At 42.1% G+C, this 23,538-nt stretch overlaps 1 protein-coding gene across 1 annotated transcript in view; it reads right to left on the bottom strand.

Moving 5' to 3' along the window:
* Window positions 1-10,384: 10,384 nt before the first annotated feature.
* The window catches only part of DISC1 (DISC1 scaffold protein), a 360,091-nt gene continuing 346,937 nt past the window's right edge, over window positions 10,385-23,538 (bottom strand). Inside the window, exon 13 of the mRNA XM_008268257.5 lies at window positions 10,385-14,726. Coding sequence (XP_008266479.2) covers window positions 14,587-14,726 — 140 coding nt within the window. The 3' untranslated portion in view covers window positions 10,385-14,586. The remainder of the gene's footprint in view (window positions 14,727-23,538) is intronic.

Below are 23,538 nucleotides of genomic sequence, written 5' to 3'. Positions count from 1 at the left end.
TTTTCACATCAAAACTCCTTCCAAAGGTTGTTTCTGACTTCTGTCTCCCCAGACATTCCAACCTGTACATCTCTATGCACCCAGTCCCATGGTGTGCTGGCACTGATGTCAAGACCCCAATGCTGTGTCTCTTCCCAATGCTGGGTTTGGTGGCATCATGTTATTAATAAAAACTTTATTCTGTAGGCAATAGAAACCCATTAAAGGATTGTGAGCCTGATCTGATTATTGTTGTAGAATAATTATGGCCATGAATTTGAATTAAGAAGTGTTAGAAACAAGGAAGCCAGTTAGAAACCTATAGCAAGAGTTCAAACAAGAGATGATCGGAATCTGAACTAGACCAACAATGGAGCAGATGTAAAAAGTTATTGTGCTGATGGATTATGTGATGATAAAGAAGAAGGCAAAAGGCAGTTGTGAGGGTTCCAATCAGTGTCTCCAGGAAAATGGAAATGCCAAGAACTGAGGTAAAGAACTGTTCAATGGTAGGAATACCTTTGGAAGGAAACAAAAGTGAGATTGAAAACTTTTAGACTGGTTGAGTTTGAGATGTTTGTGGGGCAGTGATGGAGATGTTAAGCAAAAGCAAAAATGAAGTGAGGGAAAAACTGGGGAAAGATTTGAGATCCTTGAACCACACATGGCTTTGAATTTGGGGCCTAATCCAGTAGCTAACATGTAGTGAGGATCCAATGTCAATATGACAACAATATTCATTGGATCATTATATGTTTGGGAATGGTCACTGAAAGGAAGATGTAAAACTTTTTGGAGCTGATGAGATCTGAAGATAGGGACTTGGGGTATCCATCTGTTATCTACAAGGAAAAACAATCATGCAGAGGAAAATGGACACACAGTGAGACCATTGGAAGAACGGACCCAGGAGAGGAAAAATGTTCAACAAGAAGGGTTAAGCTTTAAAACTGCACATTTCCACCAAAATGTAGAATAGATTGAGGGCTGAGAAAACGCTGTTGGGTTTGGCAGATTGTGTGTGAGAAGAATTTTAAAGAAGTAGAGGGAATAGAAGTCATATATGAGAACTACAGAGTGAGCATGTGACTTGAGACCCCATTGATGCAGGCATGCCTGATAGCACTGAGTCCTGTGCAATATCACCGACACTGCCACAGTCGTTTCACAATGTTCTTATAGTAGTATGTGGTGCTAATGAATCTTAGTCCTTCTATCTTTGCAAATAACCATTTTGTTATGAGCGTGTGGAATATATTCTTTATGACATTCTATTCAGTTTTCCTTAGTGATTCAAAACAAGATCATCGATTTTACCCCAACAGTGTTTGGCTGATTTGGGGGAATCAGAAGTCTTCCCCAGGTAATGTCTAGGGAATAAAAGCTTTCTTTCTGTGCTTCTATCAATGTTTTTCCTAATTTAGCAAGTCCTTTAGTAGTTCAAGAAAATCCTCTCCTTCCTCTACAGGGAAGGGATCTCTTTATGATTGAGGAAAGATATCAAGGAAGAGTGAGTCATATTTTCTTGATAGCACAACAAAGTGGAAAATAGGGTATGCATAGGACAAGAGCAATAGTGATCTTTTAGTGGCTAAGATTTCAGATTCCATGTGACTGTCACACATGAATAGACGTTTCAACATGAAAGAGATTTAATAAGAGGGAGAAGGCGGGTATCAGGGATGCAGTTGGGGTGGGGGAGAGAACAATAAGGTGATTTAATGTTGACACCTTCTTCAACTGCATCAATTTTCAATTCCCCACGTGGCTACTCTAATAAGTCCCCCAAGTGCTGGCACTATTCTGAGGACAAATACCAGGCCTGATGACTGTATGCTACCTTGCTTCAGGGCCTACTGCCTGCTGGTAGACTAGAAACTAAAAGGTGCACTGGAAGACCAAATAAACAAGTTCATTGTGACTTCGTAGGCTAGCTGAGGATCTCCCTCACAACTGAGAATTACCCCCATGGGGCACATGTCTCATTATCTTGCAGGACTCAGACTTTCCTAGGCATAAAATAGCCAGATGCCTTTACACAGGTCATCTGTCTCTCGGAGGTAAGCACATCCCTGGTAATTGCCAGGTCCTGGAGCCAGGGAGAGCCGCCCTTCTGTGCTTGCCCTTAAAAGTTCAAACCCTGTCTAACAAGACAGCCTCTCAGCACACACCCTCTGCATTTACGACATCTCTCAGGGGAAAGTAATAAATCAGAGATGGCTTTCTGGACATTGTGTGGTACACACTGTTGCACAAAGGCCTTGTTAATTTTCTCACAGGTTGCAACATGTCATTTGCCTTCCTGCAGCCTTATTTCTATTGTTTCATCATCTCCTCCCATATTTTGTAAGCGTGCATCTGTTTATCATTAACTTCAACTGCTCAAACGTCCTCTTCATTCCTCAATAACCATCCTTGCCCAAAAGGAGGCACTGTCAACCTCCCTCTGTTTCTCCTTGTGCTTCTTTGTTGAGAGGCTCTCACTCCTTCCATTGTAAAGGAGGGAAATCTCAGCATCAACACAAAACACGGGCTGCTTCCAGCTAGAAAAAAAAAATGACTGTGTTGTAGGGGTTTTATTTTTCTCATGGCTCATGGGAAAACAGAACAAAGTCTGTGTTCTCTGTGTTCCTAGCTTTTTGGTCATTACTGATGGCATTGTCCTGGTAGGAGCTGAAGCCTGCCCTTCCCCCACTGAATGCAGAGATAAATGTTGAGTTCCAGCCTTGCTTTTTAACAAAGACTTATGTATGTATGTATTTGAAAGGCAGAGGGATAGAAAGAGAGAAGGATCTTCCACCTGCTGGTTCACTCCCTAAATGGCTGCAATGTGGAGCTGAGCCACGATGAAGCCAGGAGCCTGGAACTCTATCTGGTTTCCTACATGGATGGTAGGAACTCAAGCATTCAGGCCATCATCTGCTGATTCCCAGGCACTTTGACAGGAAGCTAAATTGGAAGCAGAGTAGCAGGGACTTGAGCCAGTGCTCTGATATGGAATGTAGCCATCCTAAGCAGTGGCTTAACCTGCTGCTGTGTCTCAATGCTTACCCTCCTTCCACGTTACCCCTCACCGCCCCATTCCACTAGACTTGCTTTTAAGGGTTAGTCAGTGAAAAGTTGCTTTCAAGTCAACAAGAGCACCCTGAAACTCTCAAATCATTAGGAACTGACACTTCCCCTTCTCTACAGAAGAAATGCAAATACATGAGGCAAGAGAAACATCTAAATGATACAAGTTCCAAGTGGAAAATACTGATTAAAAATTAGGAAAAGTAAGTCCTTGGAGTTTGGTGAAGGCAAAAATGGCAATTCCAGAGGACTAGTGCTGAAATGAACCTTGGAGAAATGTACAGGGATCTTGAATCTGCATTCCCGTGGTGCTTGGGGACTGAGAATATGAAACACAGTGGAAGGGGGTCTCTGGTTGATGTTATCCAAGCTGTGGTTAGCATGCAATTCTGCTGACAGAAGAGAGTGTTTTAAAAGTCAGTGTGGCCGGCGCCGCGGCTCACTAGGCTAATCCTCCGCCTTGCGGCGCCAGCACACCGGGTTCTAGTCCTGCTCGGGGCGCCGGATTCTGTCCCGGTTGCCCCTCTTCCAGGCCAGCTCTCTGCTGTGGCCAGGGAGTGCAGTGGAGGATGGCCCAAGTGCTTGGGCCCTGCACCCCACGCGAGACCAGGAGAAGCACCTGGCGCCTGGCTTCGGATCAGCGTGGTGCGCCGGCCGCAGCGCGCCGGCCGCGGCGGCCACTGGAGGGTGAACCAATGGCAAAGGAAGACCTTTCTCTCTGTCTCTCTCTCTCTCACTGTCCACTCTGCCTGTCAAAAAAAAAAAAAAAAAAAAAAAAGTCAGTGTGTTTAAGAGCATTTACTTCCCTGCTATGCGGGGCTGAGCATATTAAACAGAGATAACCCAAAACGTTTTCCATTTCAAGCATTTAAATTCATCTGAGTGAGACCATCTGAGTCTCCCATGTGGGTGGCAGGAGAATGAGTGCTCGGGCCATATTCTGCTCTTTTCTCGGCACATTAGCAGAGAGCTGTATTGGAAGTGGAGCACCAGGACTTGAACTGGTTCTCGTGTGGGATACTGGCATCATAGGCAACATCTTAACCTGTTGTGCCGTAATGCCAGCCCCCAGGTAGTTCTTGAGAGTTATTTTCCTTAGGATGGGCATAGTATTCTTGGCTTGGTTGTGTTCCCCTTTATACTGATTTTGTTGACTCCTTAGAGTAGCAATGTTCTGATTTTTAAAATCATGTATGTGTTGCTTTTAAAAAAAGTCTTTCCCATGTATTGATTCCTCTGCATTTTTCCACAATCCTCAAGGGCAGCCTTTGTTAGTAACTTCATTTTACAGATACTCAGACTAAGAAGAAAGAAAATGATCAGCTCAAAGTCACACAAGTGGCAAACAGAAAACGATCCAGTCTATACCTGTAGTATTTAAATGCTGAATTCCTCTGTGGCCTCATGCTTTTAATCTGGAGACAAAATAGCAAAGATTTAGACCCAAGAGCAAGGTCAAAAGAGATCCATAAGATATAACTGCAAAGTCGAAGTTGCTTATTTTAATTTTTCTTAAAGATTTATTTATTTATTTGAAAGGCAGAGTTACAGAGAGGCAGAGGCTGAACCAGAGAGAGAGAGAGAAAGAGAGAGAGAGAGACTTCCATCCGCTGGTTCACTCCCCAAATGGTTGCAATGGCCAGAGCTTGACCATTCTGAAGCCAGGAGCCAGGAGCTTCTTCCAGGTTTCTCACACAGATGCAGGATCACAAGGACCTGGGCCGTCTTCTACTGCTTTCCCAGGCAATAGCAGAGAGCTGGATCAGAAGTGGAGCAGCTAGAAATCGAACCGAAGTTGCTCATTTTAAATGGTAGGGATTGTCCAGCTGTGAATTGCCTGATGTGATTATGATGGATATACTCATGATGAACAGGAATATCACAAAATCAATTATGCCAACTGATACCTGTTTGAGAATTCTCGCTGTAAAGGAAAGGCCAGCTTGCAGGTAGGGTTATTATATTCAATTCTCACTCTAGGCAAATTTCCTTTCTTTTTTTTTTAAAGATTTATTTATTTATTTGAAAGTCAGAGTTACACAGAGAGAGGAGAGGCAGAGAGAGAGAGAGAGAGAGAGAGAGAGGTCTTCCATCCGCTGGTTCACTCCCCAATTGGCCGCAACGGCTGGAGCTGCAGGGATCTGAAGCCAGGAGCCAGGAGCTTCTTCCAGTTCTCCCACGTGGCTGCAGGGGCCCAAGGACTATGTTTTCCCAGGCCATAGCAGAGAGCTAGATGGGGAGTGGAGCAGCCGGGACTCAAACTGGCACCCATATGTGATGCCGTCGCTGCAGGCCAAGGCATTAACCCGCTACGCCACAGCGCCATCCCCAACAAATTTCCTTTCAATTGAGCCATTCTTTCTTACCCTTTGTTTTAATATTTTCTCTCCTTGGAATTCTTCCTGAGAACATAGTTCAAAGGAAAAGAAAAACTCTTTTGTCTGAAAATGGCATTGCAGCATTATATGTAGTAGCACAATATTAGGTAAACATAATGTCCAATTTCATGAGAATACCTAAGCTATGGTAGATCAATTTTATAGAATATTATGCAGCAATAAAAATTCCTATAATGATTATGTATCAAAATGGAAAATATCATAATACAAAGCATAAAAAGAATAATAAGAAGTGTGCTGGCCACAGTTGGTGAAAATGTCTTTGTAAGGACAAAGCCTAGAAACAGCAGAATACTAGGTTACACTTGAATCTTTTAAACAATTCTTTTCTTTTTAAAAAGTTTATCTATTTATTGTTATTTATTTGAAAGGCAGAACAAGAGAGAGAGAGAGAGTGAGAGAGTGCATCTGCTGGTTTACTTGACAAATGTCCACAACTGCTGGGGCTGGGTCAGGCTGAAGCCAGGAGCCAGGAATTCCATACGGGTCTCCCCTTGAGTGACAGGACCCCAAATACTTGAATCATCACGTGTTCCTTCCCAAGAGAGGCATTAGCTGGAAGCTGGATCTAAAGCAGAGGTGGGGCTTGATCCCAGGCACTCTGTTATGTAGTAGGTGAACTAGTTGTACTATAATTCTTACCAAATTTTCTGGTTATGAATAAAAATCATATAGGAAACAAAAAATCATTAAATAATCACTGCTCAACATCAACTGACCTGCTCTGTGTGTGTGTGTGTGTGTGTGTGTGTGTATGGATGGGGGGATGTTAATGCCCTATTATGTAGATTTGATAGTAAGAGTTTTATTTCTATTGACACTCAAATATTTCATTACTTCAATATTTTCACTAAGTATTTAAGCCTCTTTGATCATAAATTCATTCATCTTTGGAAAGAACAGCTTTTATAATAATTTAATAAATGTTTATTTTAAAGTTTATTTATTTTAGGAGGGGGGAGAGAGAGAGAGAATTACACAGAGATACCTTCCTTCCAAAACCCTGGGTCACTCCCCCGAATGCCTGGGAGGTGGGAACTCAATCAGGTCTCCCATGTAGGCGGCAGATAGGGACCCAAGTACTTGAGCCATCACCTGCTATCTTCCTGGGTACTGATTAGCAGGAACCCAGAAGTTGGAACTGAGTAGGGACTTGACCCTAAACACTCTGATCTCAGATACGGGCAACTCAGGTAGCATCCTTGGCCACTGCACCAAATATCCGCTCCTCAAAAGATGTTTCTTGAGTGAATGAGTAGATAACAGGAAGAGGTTTTACTCTTGCGATAAAGACTGTGGCTCTAATGGATCTGAAAAGTTGTTTTGTCTGTAGTAATAGTGAGGAAAGTCAAACTATTTTCTGGGTCATCCATCATGTTGGTTATAACTTCTCTGATGTTAAACTTCTGTTTCAACTTCTTTTCCACAGTGGGAAGTGTATGTGACATGTACATGTGAAAGCATTCCTAAAATTGAATACAACACTGATTGCATGAACAGTCCCTAAGGGACAATGAAGTACAGAATGTGACATATTTTCCAACTCTCCATGCACAACACTATCAACTTGTGAGTCTTTTTGGCCCAGTGTTTGAAGAAGGAGGCCTGACTGAATTCTCTAACTCAGGAAACAAGAGCTAGGTTTCCTGAGTGCCAAATATTTAGTACAAAACCACAAGGCATAGTTGTTCAAGAAAGAATGAATACAAAATTCACCTCTTGCCTTTTTTTTTTTTTTTTTTTTTTTGACAGGCAGAGTGGACAGTGAGAGAGAGAGACAGAGAGAAAGGTCTTCCTTTGCCGTTGGTTCACCCTCCAATGGCCGCCGCGGCCTGCGCGCTGCGGCTGGCGCACCGCGCTGATCCAATGGCAGGAGCCAGGAGCCAGGTGCTTTTCCTGGTCTCCCAGGGGGTGCAGGGCCCAAGCACTTGGGCCATCCTCCACTGCACTCCCTGGCCACAGCAGAGGGCTGGCCTGGAAGAGGGGCAACCGGGACAGAATCCGGCGCCCCGACCGGGACTAGAACCTGGTGTGCCGGCGCCGCTAGGCGGAGGATTAGCCTAGTGAGCCGCGGCGCCGGCTCTCTTGCCTTTTTAAAAAATTTTTTTTATGGTATACAAGTTTTATGTACTTCATATATACAGATTTAGGAACGTAGAGATACTCCCCCCTCCTTCCTGCCCACACTCCAACCCTTCTTCCTCCTCCCTTTCTCATTCCCACTCTTAATTTTTGCAAAGATTTATTTTCAGTTTACTTAATGATCATATAGTTAACCCTACACTAAGTAAAAAAGTTCAATAAAAAAAAAAACATGGATCCTCAACTGAAGGGGCAAGGGCTATAAACAATCATTGAATTGCAAAAATGTCCATTTCATGCCAATACATTACATTTTAGGTACTCTATTAGTTACCTCAGGTCAGGGAAAAATCAATACTCTTTGTATACACAGACAATGCTATGGCTGAGAAAGAACTTTTAAGATTAGTTCCATTCACAATAGCTCCAAAAAGAATTAAATACCTTGGAATAAATTTAACCAAGGATGTCAATGACCTCTATGATGACAATTACAAAACACTGAAGAAAGAAATAGAACAAGACATTAAAAACTGGAAAAATCTTCCATGTTCATGGATTGGAAGAAGCAACATCATCAAAATGTCCATACTACCAAAAGCAATTTACATATTCAATGATATTCCAATCAAAATACCAATGAAATTCTTTGCAGATATACAAGAAATAATGCTACAATTCACCTGGAAACACAAGAGATCCCAAATAGCTATCTTATACAACAAAAACATAGCCAGAGGCATCACAATAACTGATTTCAAGACATACTGCAGGCAGTTATAATCAAAGCAGCTTAGCACTGACACAAAAACAGACCGGGTAGCCCTATAGGACAGAACAGAATAGAAACTCCAGAAATCAATCCAGGCATCTACAGCAAACTTATCTCTGACAAAGGAGCTAAAAGTAACCCCTGGAGCAAGGACAGCTTCTTTAACAAATGATGCTGGGGAAACTGGATCTCTTGCCTTTAAGATGATAGTGAGGTTGAGTGTTTGATCTAGTGTTTAAGATACCCACATCCCATATCAGAATTCATGGGTTTAATACTTACTTCTTGTTCCTGAATCCAGCTTTTTGCAAAGCAAACCCTCTGAGGCAGTGGTGACAACTCAAGTGAATGAAATTCTGCCACCTACGTGGGAGACCTCAATTCAGTTCCTGGTTCCTGGCTCCTGGCTTTCTGTTGCAGATATTTGGAGGAGTGAATCAGTAGATGGAAATTCTTGCTTGCCTTCTGTCTCTTTCTGCTTCTCAATACATACTCAATACTCATTACATAAGTTCATGATTTAAAGTAAAATGAAAATTATCAGTCATTTCTTTCAGACTTTCAAATCATTCGGTCATATTAAATCATACCTGTCTTTTATCATCAGTAACTGGGATATTCCCTTGCACAATTCTGGACATACAGTGGGTGAGAGGATGAATCTTACATCAATACAAAGAAGACCTGGGTAGCCTCTGCGTCCTGTCCTACTCAAGGGGCCCATACTCCTTGTCCACATTATGGTTTTTTCTTAAAGAATTGGTTTTATTTTTTGAATAGGTATGCACTTAATAGCAATCTTCTAAAAGAAAAACTGTAAATACAAAAAAGGAAATTTCTTGCCCATTATTATAAGTCACAGCGATGGTTTGAATGTATTCCTCAAAGCTCAAGTATTGGAGACTTAATCCCCAATGCAATGGCACTGGGAGGTGGGGCCTAATAAGAGGTGACTGGGTCAGGAGGCCTATGCCCTGAATAATGGATTCATGTAATCACAGGAGTGTACTGGTTATTTTAAGAGCCCGTTAGTCATTGTGAGAGTGAGCCTGTTATACAAGAGAATTTGGCTCCCTCTTGCTCTCCTGCTCTTTCATGCTTTCTTGGCCCTTGCCTTCCTCTATGGGATAATACAGCAAGAAAGTCTTCACTAGATGCTGGCACCTTGGTGTTGGACTTTTCAGCCTCAAGAACTTTGAGGAATACATTTTTGTTCTTCATATATTACTCAGTCGCAGGTATTCTGTTATATAGCAAAAAATGGACTAAGATAGTCACTGGGATCACTTTCCTATGACAGTTCTCAAATACGAGCATGTATGTAAATGAAGATATTGTAGCACTAAAAAATATCCCATAGTGTGGTTGTTGTGTATTTAAATAATCCCTTATTGATAAACATAAGGTTGTTTGCCATTTTTGTTCTTACCAACAAGGCTGCAAATGTCCATCTGATTCCTCACATGCATATCCGTCACCTCTGTACCTAACTAGGGTTTTGTTAGAAGGGATGGAGAAAAGAATGGATCTTGTGTCTATCCAGATATCTAGGCCCCAGTTAGGGTCAGGAAATATTTGTAAATTAGTTCATGGAGATTTGACAATTAATGATGACTTACCCATCCAAAGCTCCATGTCTTTTTGTGTATTCAACTCTTCTCTTGCATCCTTCTTGAACTTCCCTTCAGCAAAGATTCAACATTCTTATTGAAATTTATGCCCAGCTGCTTTCTCTCTGCTTTTCTTGCTGTTGAAAGTGGGGTCTTCTTTTATGCTGTATATTCTGATTAGCATTTGCATTTATAAAAGCTGTTGATTTGGATATGTTAACTGTGTAAACATTTTTTCTGCTAATTTTCTTAGATTTTCTAGCTTACAATGACATCATCATTAGTACATATGAAAGTTGTATCTCCTATTTCCAAGTTGTGAGCCTTATACATTCTTCTTGCCTAACTAAATTGGCCAATATCTCCAGCAAAATATTTTCAGTGGTGTTAGTGGGGACCCTTGTCTTGTTATCAACTTGAGTAGTAATGCTATTTTCAAGTTCTTCAATAAAGGAGTCTGGAATAGAAAATTCCATGATTTTCTGATTTATTGATATCTGAAAGTAAATATATACACAATTTTGAAGCATAGTTTTACGACATTTTGTGTGATATAAGTAAAGGTACAATTAATCATCCTGCAACAAAAAAATGAGGTGAATAAACCCGATACGTTTTTCTATCATCCATATTCCAGAAGATAAAGAATCCTCAAGGTGCACCATTGCTTGAATATCAGTTTTAAATTCATGTGACAAAAAATAAACTTAATGAAGTAATAAATTACATGATAAAATCCAAAGATTAGGTAAAGTGAGGATATTAAAAATAAACATATTTAATTACATAAATAAGAAGGCATTGACCAGTGAGTGCATGGCTGTTCCTCTCCACAGTACAGAATTGACTGCCTTCTGAGAAACACCAGTTGAATGGGGACCTCCTGTAAAATCTGCCCAGTGTTGGACTGTGAGTGTTGTTTCTGGGATGGCTTTTGGGTAGATGAGGAATGTTCAGGTTAGGATGGTGGTATGGTGGGTAGGTTTCTTGAAGCCTGCCCACGCCTAGGCTTCACAGTGGGGCTCACCTGGGGGACGTGGGAAACCTGGTTTGCTTTTGGCTCAGTTTTTCTAACTCTCCAGGAGAGATCCCTAAGGAGTCTGGGTGTTCTTAACCAGGCAAGTTCCATGGTCACAGTCCCAAAAAGACATTGAAGGCACTTTAGGAAGAGCATTAGTTAAGAACTTGCTGCCTGTCTCTGACTGTGAGGTTTACTCTCACTTTACCCCAAGCTCTTTGCCTTGAGAAAAACAGAATTATGTCTTCCTCAGGCTCAGTCGTGTCACTTACAAACATCAACCTTGCTGTGGCGATTGCAGACATCATTACAGACGAGATCTACAGCAGATGAGGGCTACAGGCTATCACAGCTGTACTGACCCATGCATGTGTCTATGGTGGAGAACCCTAATTTGACTTGATGAAGGGTTAATTCATTCTTGAAATTTCAGAAGCTGGAAGGCACTGGGACTTTCACTGATGGAGAACATGCTCTAACTCAGGATGCTGGAAGAGGAACAGGTGACCATTTGAAGGCCAGCATCCTAGCAAAGGTGGACAGTGTAGAATTTCACTGATTCTCACACACCATGAACAGTGAAATCAGAATTCAAGGCACCATTTTCAATATGCACTTTTGCTTGGGTCTTGGTTGTCTCCAATTTTTATTAGTTTGTTCTACTACTTTTTTTTTTAAAGATTTATTTATTTACTTGAAAGTCAGAGTTAACACACAGAGAGAAGGTGAGGCAGAGAGAGAGAGAGAGAGAGAGAGAGAGGTAGGTCTTCCATCCGCTGGTTCACTCCCCAGATGGCCACAATGGCTGGAGCTGCGCCAATCTGAAGCCAGGAGCAAGGAGCTTCTTCCAGATCTCCCACGTGGGTGCAGAAGCCCAAGGACTTGGGCCACCTTCCATCGTTTCCCAGGCCATAGCAGAGAGCTGGATCAGAAGTGGAGCAGCTGGGACTCGAACTGGCGCCCATATGGGATGCTGGCACTGCACGTGGCAGCTTTACCTGCTATGCCATAGCGCTGGTCACTGTTGTATTACTCTTATATTTTAGCCCTAACCTTTCTTGGATATGTTTATGTTACTTTGACAAAAAAAACAAAATCCTGACCTATCATCTCTTTGGGGATACATGGTCTTGGGTCTTCAAGGTCAAGGGACTGAAGAGTGTGAGGTTTTCCTGAGAAAGATCAGAGGCTGAGGACACATCTTTGCCTATAGCAGGCTTCCTGGATGATAATCCAAGACCAAGTAAAGACCAGAGAGGAATTAGAGCACGTGCCCAAGGCATCACTCACCTGGCCCAATACTTAAGTATGGCCAGGAATGTCAGCAAAGAAATGAATATGCTATATCCACTGGAGGCACCAAAGAAGCCTTATTCAGAGCACATTCAAGCAGTTTTTAGCTTTCAGAATTTTTGCAACTATCACGACTTCTCAGAATTACTTTATAATGGTGTCTGAGTAATACAAAACACTTGACTTAGTGACTAAGATGTCTTGAGTCTAGGATGCTTTTGAAAGCATATATTGTTGTTGGCAATATATTCAATCCTGACTCTTCTCAAGTTTTGCTTAACTGAGATTAATTAATAGAGACCAGGATTCCAAGTGCTACACGACCCGTTAATAATATACAATTACAAATAATTCTGGAATTCGGTCCATCATTGAAAACTAAATCCAGGAACACAATTACTACTAAAATGCATAGAACATTATCAAAAACGCTCAGCATAAAACTGTAGGAAATACAATCAGCAAATTCACATACTATGCGTTTGCTTCATTCTTTGGACCCTGGCTTAAACAGGTGAATCTCCTTGACCGAGGACAGGAGTATTACATGGCGTGGAAGACTTAGCAAAGTACTAGATGCCTTCTGGAAATGACAATGTGACTTCAGGAAATGGCAAAAGTTGTCCCATGTCCATCATGTCTCAGCTCTCTAATGAGAGCAGGAACATCACTATTCGTTTACATGAAAATAAGAACAGAAGCCTAAGAAGATCTTTTAGTCTAATAATCTTACCAAACTGTGGCAGTTACTAAAGTCAACATGAAAAGTTTGTTGCAAAGAAACTTGTTTGTTTCTGCAGAACAAAAAGTTGGTCTCTAAGACACAAATGTAAGTGATGTAAATCAGTGTTTCAATACAAATTTCCTAGAGAATGCAGTGCTGTACAACATGGGATTGGTGCTGCTTTCTTTAGTGCCTGACTGTATCCAGCCTACTTTGCAGCTGCCACAGCAGCGGTCCCAGCCGAGCCAAAGGAGTGGACGATAGGCCCATCATGTCCTGCTAAATTGAGTACTGCACTCTGCTTCTCAGTGTTCCACTATGTTACTGAGTTCTGTACTTTCCTACTGAGTACTATACTATCTTACTGAGCATTCTACTGCCTTACTGAGTACTACACTGCATTACTTAGTACTTCACTGAGGGTCTCCTTGCCCATGATCTGCCTGGTACTGAGGAAAACAGAGTGAGAAGGAAAAGAGAGGCCCAAATGTCTTCACATGGCTCCTGGTCCATCCATGCCTCCCACTCCTCTCCTTCCCTCACTCTGGGTGAACTTCCGAATGTCCCGTTCACCTAAACACTCTGATGGATGCTTTCTGTTGATGCTGTCCTTGCCACAGATGGAAAATGGAACGGCTGCACATCACTGAGAGGCTGCTACTTAAAAGAAATACTGTTTGGGCCGGCGCCGCGGCCCACAATGCTAATCCTCCGCCTTGCGGCGCCGGCACACCGGGTTCTAGTCCCGGTTGGGGCACCGGATTCTGTCCCGGTTGCCCCTCTTCCAGGCCAGCTCTCTGCTGTGGCCAGGGAGTGCAGTGGAGGATGGCCCAAGTGCTTGGGCCCTGCACCCCATGGGAGACCAGGAGAAGCACCTGGCTCCTGCCTTCGGATCAGTGCGGTGTGTCGGCCGCATCGTGCCGGCCGCGGCGGCCATTGGAGGGTGAACCAACGGCAAAGGAAGACCTTTCTCTCTGTCTGTCATTCTCACTGTCCACTCTGCCTGTCAAAAAAAGAAAAGAAAAAGAAAAGAAAAGAAATACTGTTTGGACACTTCACATAAATTTTTCGGAGACAACGGTAACTCCCAGGAGAGGGGTGAAAAGCTGTTAATTCCTGACACCAGCTCATTAGCTGATTTAGATCATGCACCTGGAGGAAAATGTAACAGGCTTGGTGACAGAGTCTTTCATTTTGGTTTCCTTTTTACAGGTGCTTGAATTAGAAAGCATTTTCCTTGTAGCACAAAGCAAATGGTACAGGAAAAAAAGATGCTTCTCCAACAGAATTGATCCCAACTTTCCTCTTCTGGGGGCTGAAATGAAAACATTTTTGAATCCTGTGTAGGGCTCTCATGCATGACGTGGTAAAGGAACCTCTGAATGACATTTAAAAGGAAATTCAGCTCATCACCCCCCATCTCCTTATTCCAAATTGCAGACTCCCTGATCACACCCACCACCCCGACCCCGGTCCCCTGCCAAGAATAAATGGTGACCACCTTACCACTGGGAGCCCGCTGGACTCCACATTTCCATAATTGATTCAGACATATTGGTTATGCTGGGGGGGATACGCAGTTTCCCTGAGTTTGCGCTGATGACGTGGTGGTCCCCTCCTTCCCCAACCCCCTCGTCTCAGGCCTGTGCTTCCCGGACACCAGCTGTTGTGCAGGAAACTGCAGCCTCTCTTTCTCTTGCCTCCTTTTCTGGCTGGAGCTGCAGGATCATGACCTGCAGCGTCTCCTTAACCATCTGGAGCTGCCTCTTGAGAGACTGTGGGCAAGTGGTTAAGGAGCACGTGGGAAGGTGACCATGCCCTCCCAGCCTCCCAGGGAGCTGGCGTGCGCCAGCAAGCCTGCCGGAAGCAGATGGGCCCAGTCATCTAATTGCAGTTTCAAATTCTTCCAAATTGTAGGAATTAAATATTAATACAAATTTTACACTTCTCCTTTTAAGAATGATTGCAATTTCTACGAGGCCTGAGGTTATTAACTTTCTTAAGTGGGGTTTCAGAACGGAAAAGAAAGTCTGCCCTTAGATTGAGACAGATGGTTGACTCATGCTCAATGATATGTGGTGAGACACTGTAATTCCTGCTAAGCCTCAACCTGAGGTGGGACAACCGTCAGATACAGTACCATGAGAGCAGAAAAGGCAGAATACTCAAAATCAGAACCTCCTGGAGAAATCCCGGGGCCACCATAGGTACAGAGGGTTAGACTGGACTAGACCTAGAGTCATGAACTATGGTGCTGTTCATCGTTAACTAGCTTTGTCAGCGTGTACAACCCACTTTGAACTTCAGTTTTCTCATGAAACAATGACTTCAAAAGCTCTCTAGTTCCTAACTTGCCGTCATCTGCTAGGATACTCCTGGGTACTAGTAAGGCTACTTGAGATTTCTTGGAATGCAGGGAGCTTTTCTTTTCTGGGTTGGTGGGTTGGAGGTTGGCTTTTCCTTAAACTGATGATTTCTTAATGTCCTAACTCATAAAGTTGTTTCTTACACAGAGAAAACAATAACCACAGAGAACTTAGCAAATTGCAATATGGAACAGATAAGACTCTCATTCTCTTAACAAATGGGTTCTCTTTTTGGTGTTGAAGCAGGGGAACTTTTAACTGGCACTGGTATTTCTGCCCATAAGTAGATCCTTCTGCCCTTTCCTTTGTACCTGTAGGCAGAACAACTTTACGACAAACATAGGGAGAGAGGTGGTCAAATAAATTCAGCCTCATCTGATGGGGATGAAGGGGGAAAGTAGAGAGACATGGACACCACTTCAATACGGCCAAATCCTCACATGAAATCAGAACACTCAAAAATGAGTCGATCAGACGTGAAGGACAGCAAAAGCTTCCAGAAAGGCAGCGTGCAGAGGCCTAAGTGCTTCTAGACCATCTACACTGCAGTGCTGTTTTGCCCAGGTACAATGTCAATGCAATGTCAAGGAAAAGAGACACCCTTGGGTTATGAATGAAGAAAGCTTTTCCTTTCTTTTTTGAACAGAGACTCCAGAGGATCCTGGGGATTATGCAAATGAACCTCTTCTGAACGGAAAGCTGAACCTCTTGGAAAGCTCTGGGCAGAGTTTTTCATCATCTTGCAGCTTCACCAGATTCCAACATTTGTGTAATTTACATAGGCTTACTATGGTATTTTACTTCTTGCACCCAAACTTGAGGGGAATGACGGTGGGCTGGGCAAGTGCAAGGGAGGAAAAAAGCCAATGCTTATCTTTTTATTCTTTTTAAAGATGCTTTGTTTTCCTCCATCTCTTTGAACAGCTTTGCTAATCTTTAGTGAAAACACATACAACTTTACACAAGCAAAAGCATAAGTGGTCCCAGACTAAAAACCAGGATGCAATTTAATCACAAAGTTAAGCTACATTTACAAAGAGCAAGCACACAGCTTAAGCAGTTATAAATCCTGGCAAGCCCCTGAGATTTAATTACCTTTGATGTGCAGGATGGGACTACATGCCTCCATTTGTAACCTGTTAAATGATGACAAAGGATTTTAGAGAGTGAAATTAAAACAGATTATGATGCTTCTTAAAAAAGAAAATAAACTCCTAAATCTTCTGGCACTGGCAGAAAAAACTGAAAAGATTTTATAAAAGAGAGGAGCAGATGTTCAGCCTAATGGTTAGAATACCTGAGCCACACACTGGAATGTTTGGGTTTGATTCCTGACCAGTTCCTGACTCAAGCTTCCTTTAACGTGGAACCTGGGAGGCAGCAGGTAATGGCTCAAGTAATTGGGTCCCTGACATCTACATAAGACCTGGGTTGAGTTTCTGACAGCAAAAAGGGTAGAATACTCGAAATTGGAAAGTCACAAAATATGGTTTATTGACCATCATTATGGTTCCTTGACCATGAATGATAGCTGTTTGCCCAGGCTCAGCAGTTATGGGCATTTGGAGAGTAAGCCAGAAGATAGGTGTTCTCTCTCTTTCTCTCTCTGATTCTGTTTCTCTCTCTCTCTTTCTGTTTCTATGCCTCTCAAATAAATCAAATTTAAATCAGGAGAGGAGAGGAGAGAGAGAAGTCGACAAAAGAAAAAATATGCAAGAATGGAATAACTAAATTAACACACTGGCCCCTCACAAGACAGTCTCTATTAATACATCCGAAAAGTAGTATTTGAGGAAGTAAGTCCCCAGTGAAACTGGGAAAATAATTTAGTACTTAATTGTCCCACTTATGAAATGCAGAATCACCTATCTTTTTCACAGTACTGGGGTTAAAGGAAATATTTTTCCTTATGGGAGTATAATAAATTTGGTGTTTCATGAGATCCAAAGTTTATTTGCTAATAAAAGAAATACAACAAAATCTTTACTTAATGTATACTAAACTGATCTTCTGTTAAAAAAAAAAAAAGAAGAAGAAATTAGCAATTCCCAACTTGACTCTCACTGGGATTATTTTTTTTTATTTTTATTTTTATTTTTTTTTATCTTTTATTAAATGAATATAAATTTCCAAAGTACGACTCATGGGTTACAATGGCTTTCCCCCCCATACCGTCCCTCCCACCCACAACCCTCCCCCTTCCCACTCCCTCTCCCCTTCCATTCACATCAAGATTCATTTTCGATTATCTTAATATACAGAAGATCAGCTTAGTATACCTTAAGTAAGGATTTCAACAGTTTGTTCCCACACAGAAACATAAAGTGAAAAATAATAGATGATTTTTTTTTAAATGATGATGAAATCAGATCAGACCTATTGTCATGTTTAATCTCTCACTGGGATTAAACATGACAATAGGTCTGATCTGATTTCATCATCATTTAAAAAATCATCTATTATTTTTCACTTTATGTTTCTGTGTGGGAGCAAACTGTTGAAATCTTTACTTAATGTATGCTAAACTGATCTTCTGTATATAAAGAGAATTGAAAATGAATCCTCATGTGAATGGAAGGGGAGAGGGAATGGGAAAGGGGAGGGTTGCGGGTGGGAGGGACGTTATGGGGGGGAAGCCATTGTAATCCATAAGCTGTACTTTGGAAATTTATATTCATTAAATAAAAGTTAAAAAAAAAACCAAAAAAAAAAAAAAAGAAATACAACAAATAGGCTCTAAGTAAGACTAGGCATCAGAAATTCCAGAAACAACATTTATAAGACTTTGAAGTATTAACAATTAAACTCATGTTTTTATTTACAAAATCTCTCTAACTGACGCCCTGTATGATTTCTTACCAAGTGGGAATTCTAAAACATTTTGAATACATTGAGATGGAAGAGAGCCAGGGTAAAATGTGGAGAAGAAAAACAGGTAGGTAAGTTGCAGGATGATTTGTATGGAATAACTTTTGATCTGAGCAAAGGACCTGAAAGTAGATCCTCAGGTTACTGCGAAGAAGACTGGGACAGAGTGTTTTCCTTTGGAGAGATGAGGGACTTGCTTTTGGATGTAGTAAGTTGGAGAGGACTTCCTGTCAGCCAAGAAGAAAAGCTGAATGAGAAAGAGCAGTGAATCAGGTGCTCAGGGAGAGATCAGGGTTAGAGATCTGCACTTAAGAGTTTCTGCTGAAACATGGTTTTTGTTTTTGTTTTTTTTAAGACTTAATATTGAGTTGTCAACTTTATTCATTTTAATTTATTTCAAAGAAGAGAAACAGACACAGATGAACATACATAGACTAAGAGAGAAGGCTTCCATCCACTGGTTCACTCCCCAAATACACAAAACAGCTGGGCCTGGAACAGGCTAAATCCAGGCATCTGGAACTGAATTTGGGTCAGTCACTGAGTGGCAGGAACTTGGTTACTTGAGTCATCACCTGCTGTCTCCCAGGGTGTGCATTAGCAGAAAGCTGGAATTGGAAGCAGAGCCAAAACCTGAATCCAGGCACTCCAGTATAGGATGTAGGCCACTCAGGTGTCTTAACCATGTGTCAAATATTCACCCTAAAACATATTTTAAAACATTTTCCCAACATTTTCTCACTGAATTAGAGAAAAGTAAATTATCCCATTTGATATATCTACCCGAGATCTTAAGTATCAAGTAAAGGAGTGGTGGAATTAAACTTTTTGTTCTCTAATTCAATAAGTCAAATGAAGTCCATTTATATATTTGGCCTTTATTTTTGTCTAAATGCTGAATAGAGGCTGGCATTGTGTCAGAGTGGGGGAAGGAGCAGCTTGTGATGCTGCGTTCTGTAGCGGAGTGTCATCTCAAGTCCTGGCTGCTCTGTTTCTGAGCTAGCTTCCTACTAATGCACCTGGGAAGGCAGTGGGGAGATAGCCCAAGTACCTGGGCCCTTGCCACCCACGTGGGAGACCAGGATGAAGTTTCTGGCTAGCGTTGGCTGTTGTGGGTATTTGGGGAGTGAACCAGCATATGGAAGAGCTCTCTATCTCTCTCTCTACTTACCTACCTACCTTTCAAATAAATACAAAAATCCTTTTAAAAGTGCTGAATAAAGTAAAAAGTATTGGAGTTTTAGGCATCTGTAATAAAGGTGCTTACTACATCTAAGAGCAAGAACAGGTGTCCAAGAAGTGGACTGAGCCTTATGATGTCTGCGGCTTAGGAACCTGAATGCATAAGTGTGAAGATGCTCTGTAACAAATATGCCACCGAGGAACCATAGGATCCAGAAAAATTTGCACTTTAATTACAATAATGGCACAGGGATTGACATCCCAACATCTTTTAAATCGCTGTGGATTCTAAGCCCATGTAAGCAGGGAAGACTACTTACATATGAGGCAAATGTATAACCTGGTGAAATGTCTGTGTTTCCAGTTAATAAAGGAGTAAGGCAGCATGATTTCCACGAATAAAGTGGTAAGGCAGTATTTCCACTTAGGGCTGCCATGTGTGAAAGATCCTAAAATTCTTTCAATGGATTCTTTCAATTTTTATAAGAAAATAGTTGAGTGTTTTATCACCAGTGGGGTTTCCCAGTGATCATTTTGATGGCTTAGTCAACACTAGATCTTCAGTTTATCTAACTGACTTTGGTTAAAAAAAAAAAAAGTGCATCCTTTAGACTGTTTCTCAATTTACATTACTTCTTCTTATCAGCATTTGTTTATTTTTAGCCACCATGGCTATAGTATGGGAAATTTATTTTCACAAACAAGCCAGAGGCAAGGATCACAATCATTCATGAGCAAAAAGAAGGTCTTGCCCCCCACAAGACCTGTCTCAAAGGATTGGATGCTTATGCCGGGGAGCTCTTTGTGTTGCCTACTGTGTGCTATGACCATGTTGTTTGGAAAGCCCCAGCTCTCCATCCACTGTGGCTTAAATCTTCCTTTTCCCTGTAAAAAGTCTAGGTGCACACCAAAGAGAACCACTGTGGCCACTACACCTGCATCAGTCCAGCACACCCATGCTTTAAATAGCAGCTTCCTGGGCAGTTGATATTCTTTTCTTTTCTTTTTTATTTGACAGGGAGAGTTATAGACAGTGAGAGGGAGAGACAGAGAGAAAGGTCTTCCTTCCGTTGGTTCACTCCCCAAATGGCCACTACGACCAGTGCTGCGGCAATCCAAAGCCAGGAGCCAGGTGCTTCTTCCTGTTCTCCCATGTGGGTGCAGGGCCCAAGCACCTGGGCCATCCTCCACTGCTCTCCTGGGCCACAGCAGAGCTGGACTGGAAGAGGAGCAACCGGGACTAGAACCTGGTGCCCATATGAGATGCCGACGCAGGATTAACCAAGTGAGTCACGGCGCCGGCCCCTGATTTTCTTATCTATATAATATGTGAATGCAGCCCACCATCCTTCTAGCCTCTCTTCCAGCTGGTCAGCTCTAGGAGTGAAAAACATTTCCAAGGAGGCAGGGAAATCCCCCCACCCCAAACTCTTGTTACCTTTGTTCAAGCTGAAAATGTGAACGTTGAACCACACAGGGGTGTTTAAGGGGCTGTGGTCTTGTGCATGAGTCTGGATGTAGTTAAGAATATTCACATGCCATCAAGCACCACCAAAGCTAATCAGTTGGGCATGATGCATTCCAAATAAGCAGAGAGAATAGAATTCCATAAGGGCTTTCCTGGACATGGATGTAAATACTACCGCAAATAGAATCAGCCTGTCCCCATCTCGTCTATGACTCAGAGCCAGGCTGAGCCGCCCTGAGGGCTTTTACACCCGCCAAAAGTATGTACAACCCAGGGTGCTTCTTTACCTTTGCAAGTGTGTTGCAGAAATTGAAGGAGGGAATCAAATGAGAAAATTCTTGCTCAAGAAATCCACCTAACTTAGAAGGTTTACAGTGGAAGCCTTTTGAACACCAAGGAGCCATTACTTATAATCAAAATACTTTCTCCAAAGTATAGTTGCTAATTAGGACCCAAAATGACTGTGAAATTGCATGAGGGAGTCAGACTAATGTTAGCTCCTGGAAATTTTGGCTTGCCTGGCTGCGAAGTCGCACCTCCTGTCCTCTTCTCAGACTCTGGGCGGGAGCCTCCTCCATGCCGCCAGTTCTCCCAATTAATGGTGCAGAATTCTCCGACATTCAGTGCCATGGTAGCTGGCAGGTTTGGTCATGCAACATGTCATTTAGTGAGCCTGTCAGCATGATGAAGAGACGTGGCCTGCTTTTCCCCCCTCTTTGGATTTGTCAATCACTATATTCTTCATAAAAATAAGGGACTCCCAGCAGAACGCCTGTAGTTCTAGTATGAAGTGAGGACGCCACAAGTACCAGTTTGGAAAGTTGACCTTGTTACCAGTCACTAACCCACCCATCTACTGATGCTACATTCTCATGAGTTCTGGCAAAGCTCAGAGCCTTCCACAGGAGGAATGAACATCCACAGTATCCGGGGTCCGAATCTTCCAGACATGGGAGTATGCTATGGGCTTCCATTAATCATGTTCCAATGTGGACTTAGATTAATGACATGCACTCAGTCTCATATGCACAGTAGGTGCTGGCAGCACACCTAATGGAATCAAATCAGATTTTGCACTCGCTGTGCGATCCTTCCGTATTGTTGGCAGCAAGCTGTTTCTTTCAATGGCACTCAGAATTGTGTCTTTGATCAAAAATGAAAATACAAACCAGTCAGTGTTTGGCTGTAGGATTCCTCTGTGAATCTCTAGATTAGTTCTAATTTGGAACAACAGCTTTTGTTTGTGTAGGGCAGGCTCCACAGAGCCTTGTAAATACATCCATCTTAGGGCACAGTGTTCCACTTAAATCGAAGTGCCCCTTTGTATGAGTTCAAAGATACCTTCTATGTATTGACTCTGAATCAGTGACACAGCAAGCCTGGGCTACAGAGAAAAGTCGGTGTGGAATTCTATATTATGGGGTGGATTTTGTTTCTATAGAGGGAGAGACTGACTTCAGTACCTAAACCAGTGCTTCCTAATGCCAATTTGGTATTTCTCCACCTCAGCGAGGACCAGCAGAATTCACAGAAAACATATCTTCAACAAAATACTTCTATCACAGTTCAAAAATTTTAAGTAACTGTATATATATATTCCATGGAAGAGACCTGTCCATTAACTTACAGGAACATCTGCCTCTGGATGGGCCAAATAGTGCCATGCATAGGGCTTGCAGCTGGATGGTCTTGCTCTTGTTAGAAATGACGATGGACCAGCCAAGTAATTTCTAAGGTTTAGTTTTATCAACTGTCAAGTAAGAATAGTAATTCCTATCTATTTACAATAGTTTATTGTAATGAAATGACTTTTAATATAAGCCACTGGTGGTAACTCATTGATTCTATTACAAAACAGTTGAGTCAGCCTCCTTGAAATCTTTTAGGTAAAAATGGGACATTGTTTCAGCTGTGACAAAGATGCTAAGAACTATAAGACAAATGGACTTGGACAACATAGTTTTCTATCTAAAACCAAGCACTTACAATAGGTAAGGACTATGTTAAACCTACATTGTGAATTCAGTCTTGTTTAATCCCCATAAAAACCTGAAAGGTATGTGTCGTGATCTCAATGTTACACATGAGATCATGATGTTGAACAGGGTTTATCATTTGTTTACGCTGCTGCTGCTTCTGGATCTGGTTTGAATTGACTGTGGAAAACTTAAATGGATCTTTTTTAACACTGCTGGGCTCCTTCTCAGTCTCCTCTACTGTCTCCCCAGTCCTAGTGAGGAAGACCCAATTCCCTAGAATGACACCAAGCTAGGAAATGTCAAAACAAGAAACCAACACAGAGCCAGACTGCAGCTCCCAAACAGCTACCTGGTCCCACAGAGGCCTGAAGCACATCATACTCAGAACCCATCCCACTTGGGGGGCTGCAGACTGGGAACTCTTTCACAAGCTTTGGCTCTTTATAGTGGGTTGCTGTCATGTGCCCAGCTAAGGATGGTCACTTGCTGGATGCCAGGCCCCTTGAGAAGTACCCAAATATGTGTGACCCCCAGGATACAGAATTGACAAAAGTGCCACATTTCTTCTATTGCTTCTTAGGGGAAATTTTCTATTAACAGTTTACACAGTAGTTTCATAAGAGGCCAGAACTTATGAAGAAAAGAATGGTTGCTTTTAAAATTTTCTACCCTGAGCAATGTGAAAAATAATTGATGATTAATTTGGGGAAATATTCTGCTAAGCTT

The sequence above is a fragment of the Oryctolagus cuniculus genome, chromosome 13 (assembly GCF_051225735.1).
Source record: "Oryctolagus cuniculus isolate XC-2025 breed Fujian yellow rabbit chromosome 13, ASM5122573v1, whole genome shotgun sequence".
Lineage (NCBI taxonomy): Eukaryota > Metazoa > Chordata > Mammalia > Lagomorpha > Leporidae > Oryctolagus > Oryctolagus cuniculus.
The sequence above is the reverse complement of the archived record's forward strand: the minus strand, read 5'-3'. Positions and strand labels throughout refer to the sequence as shown.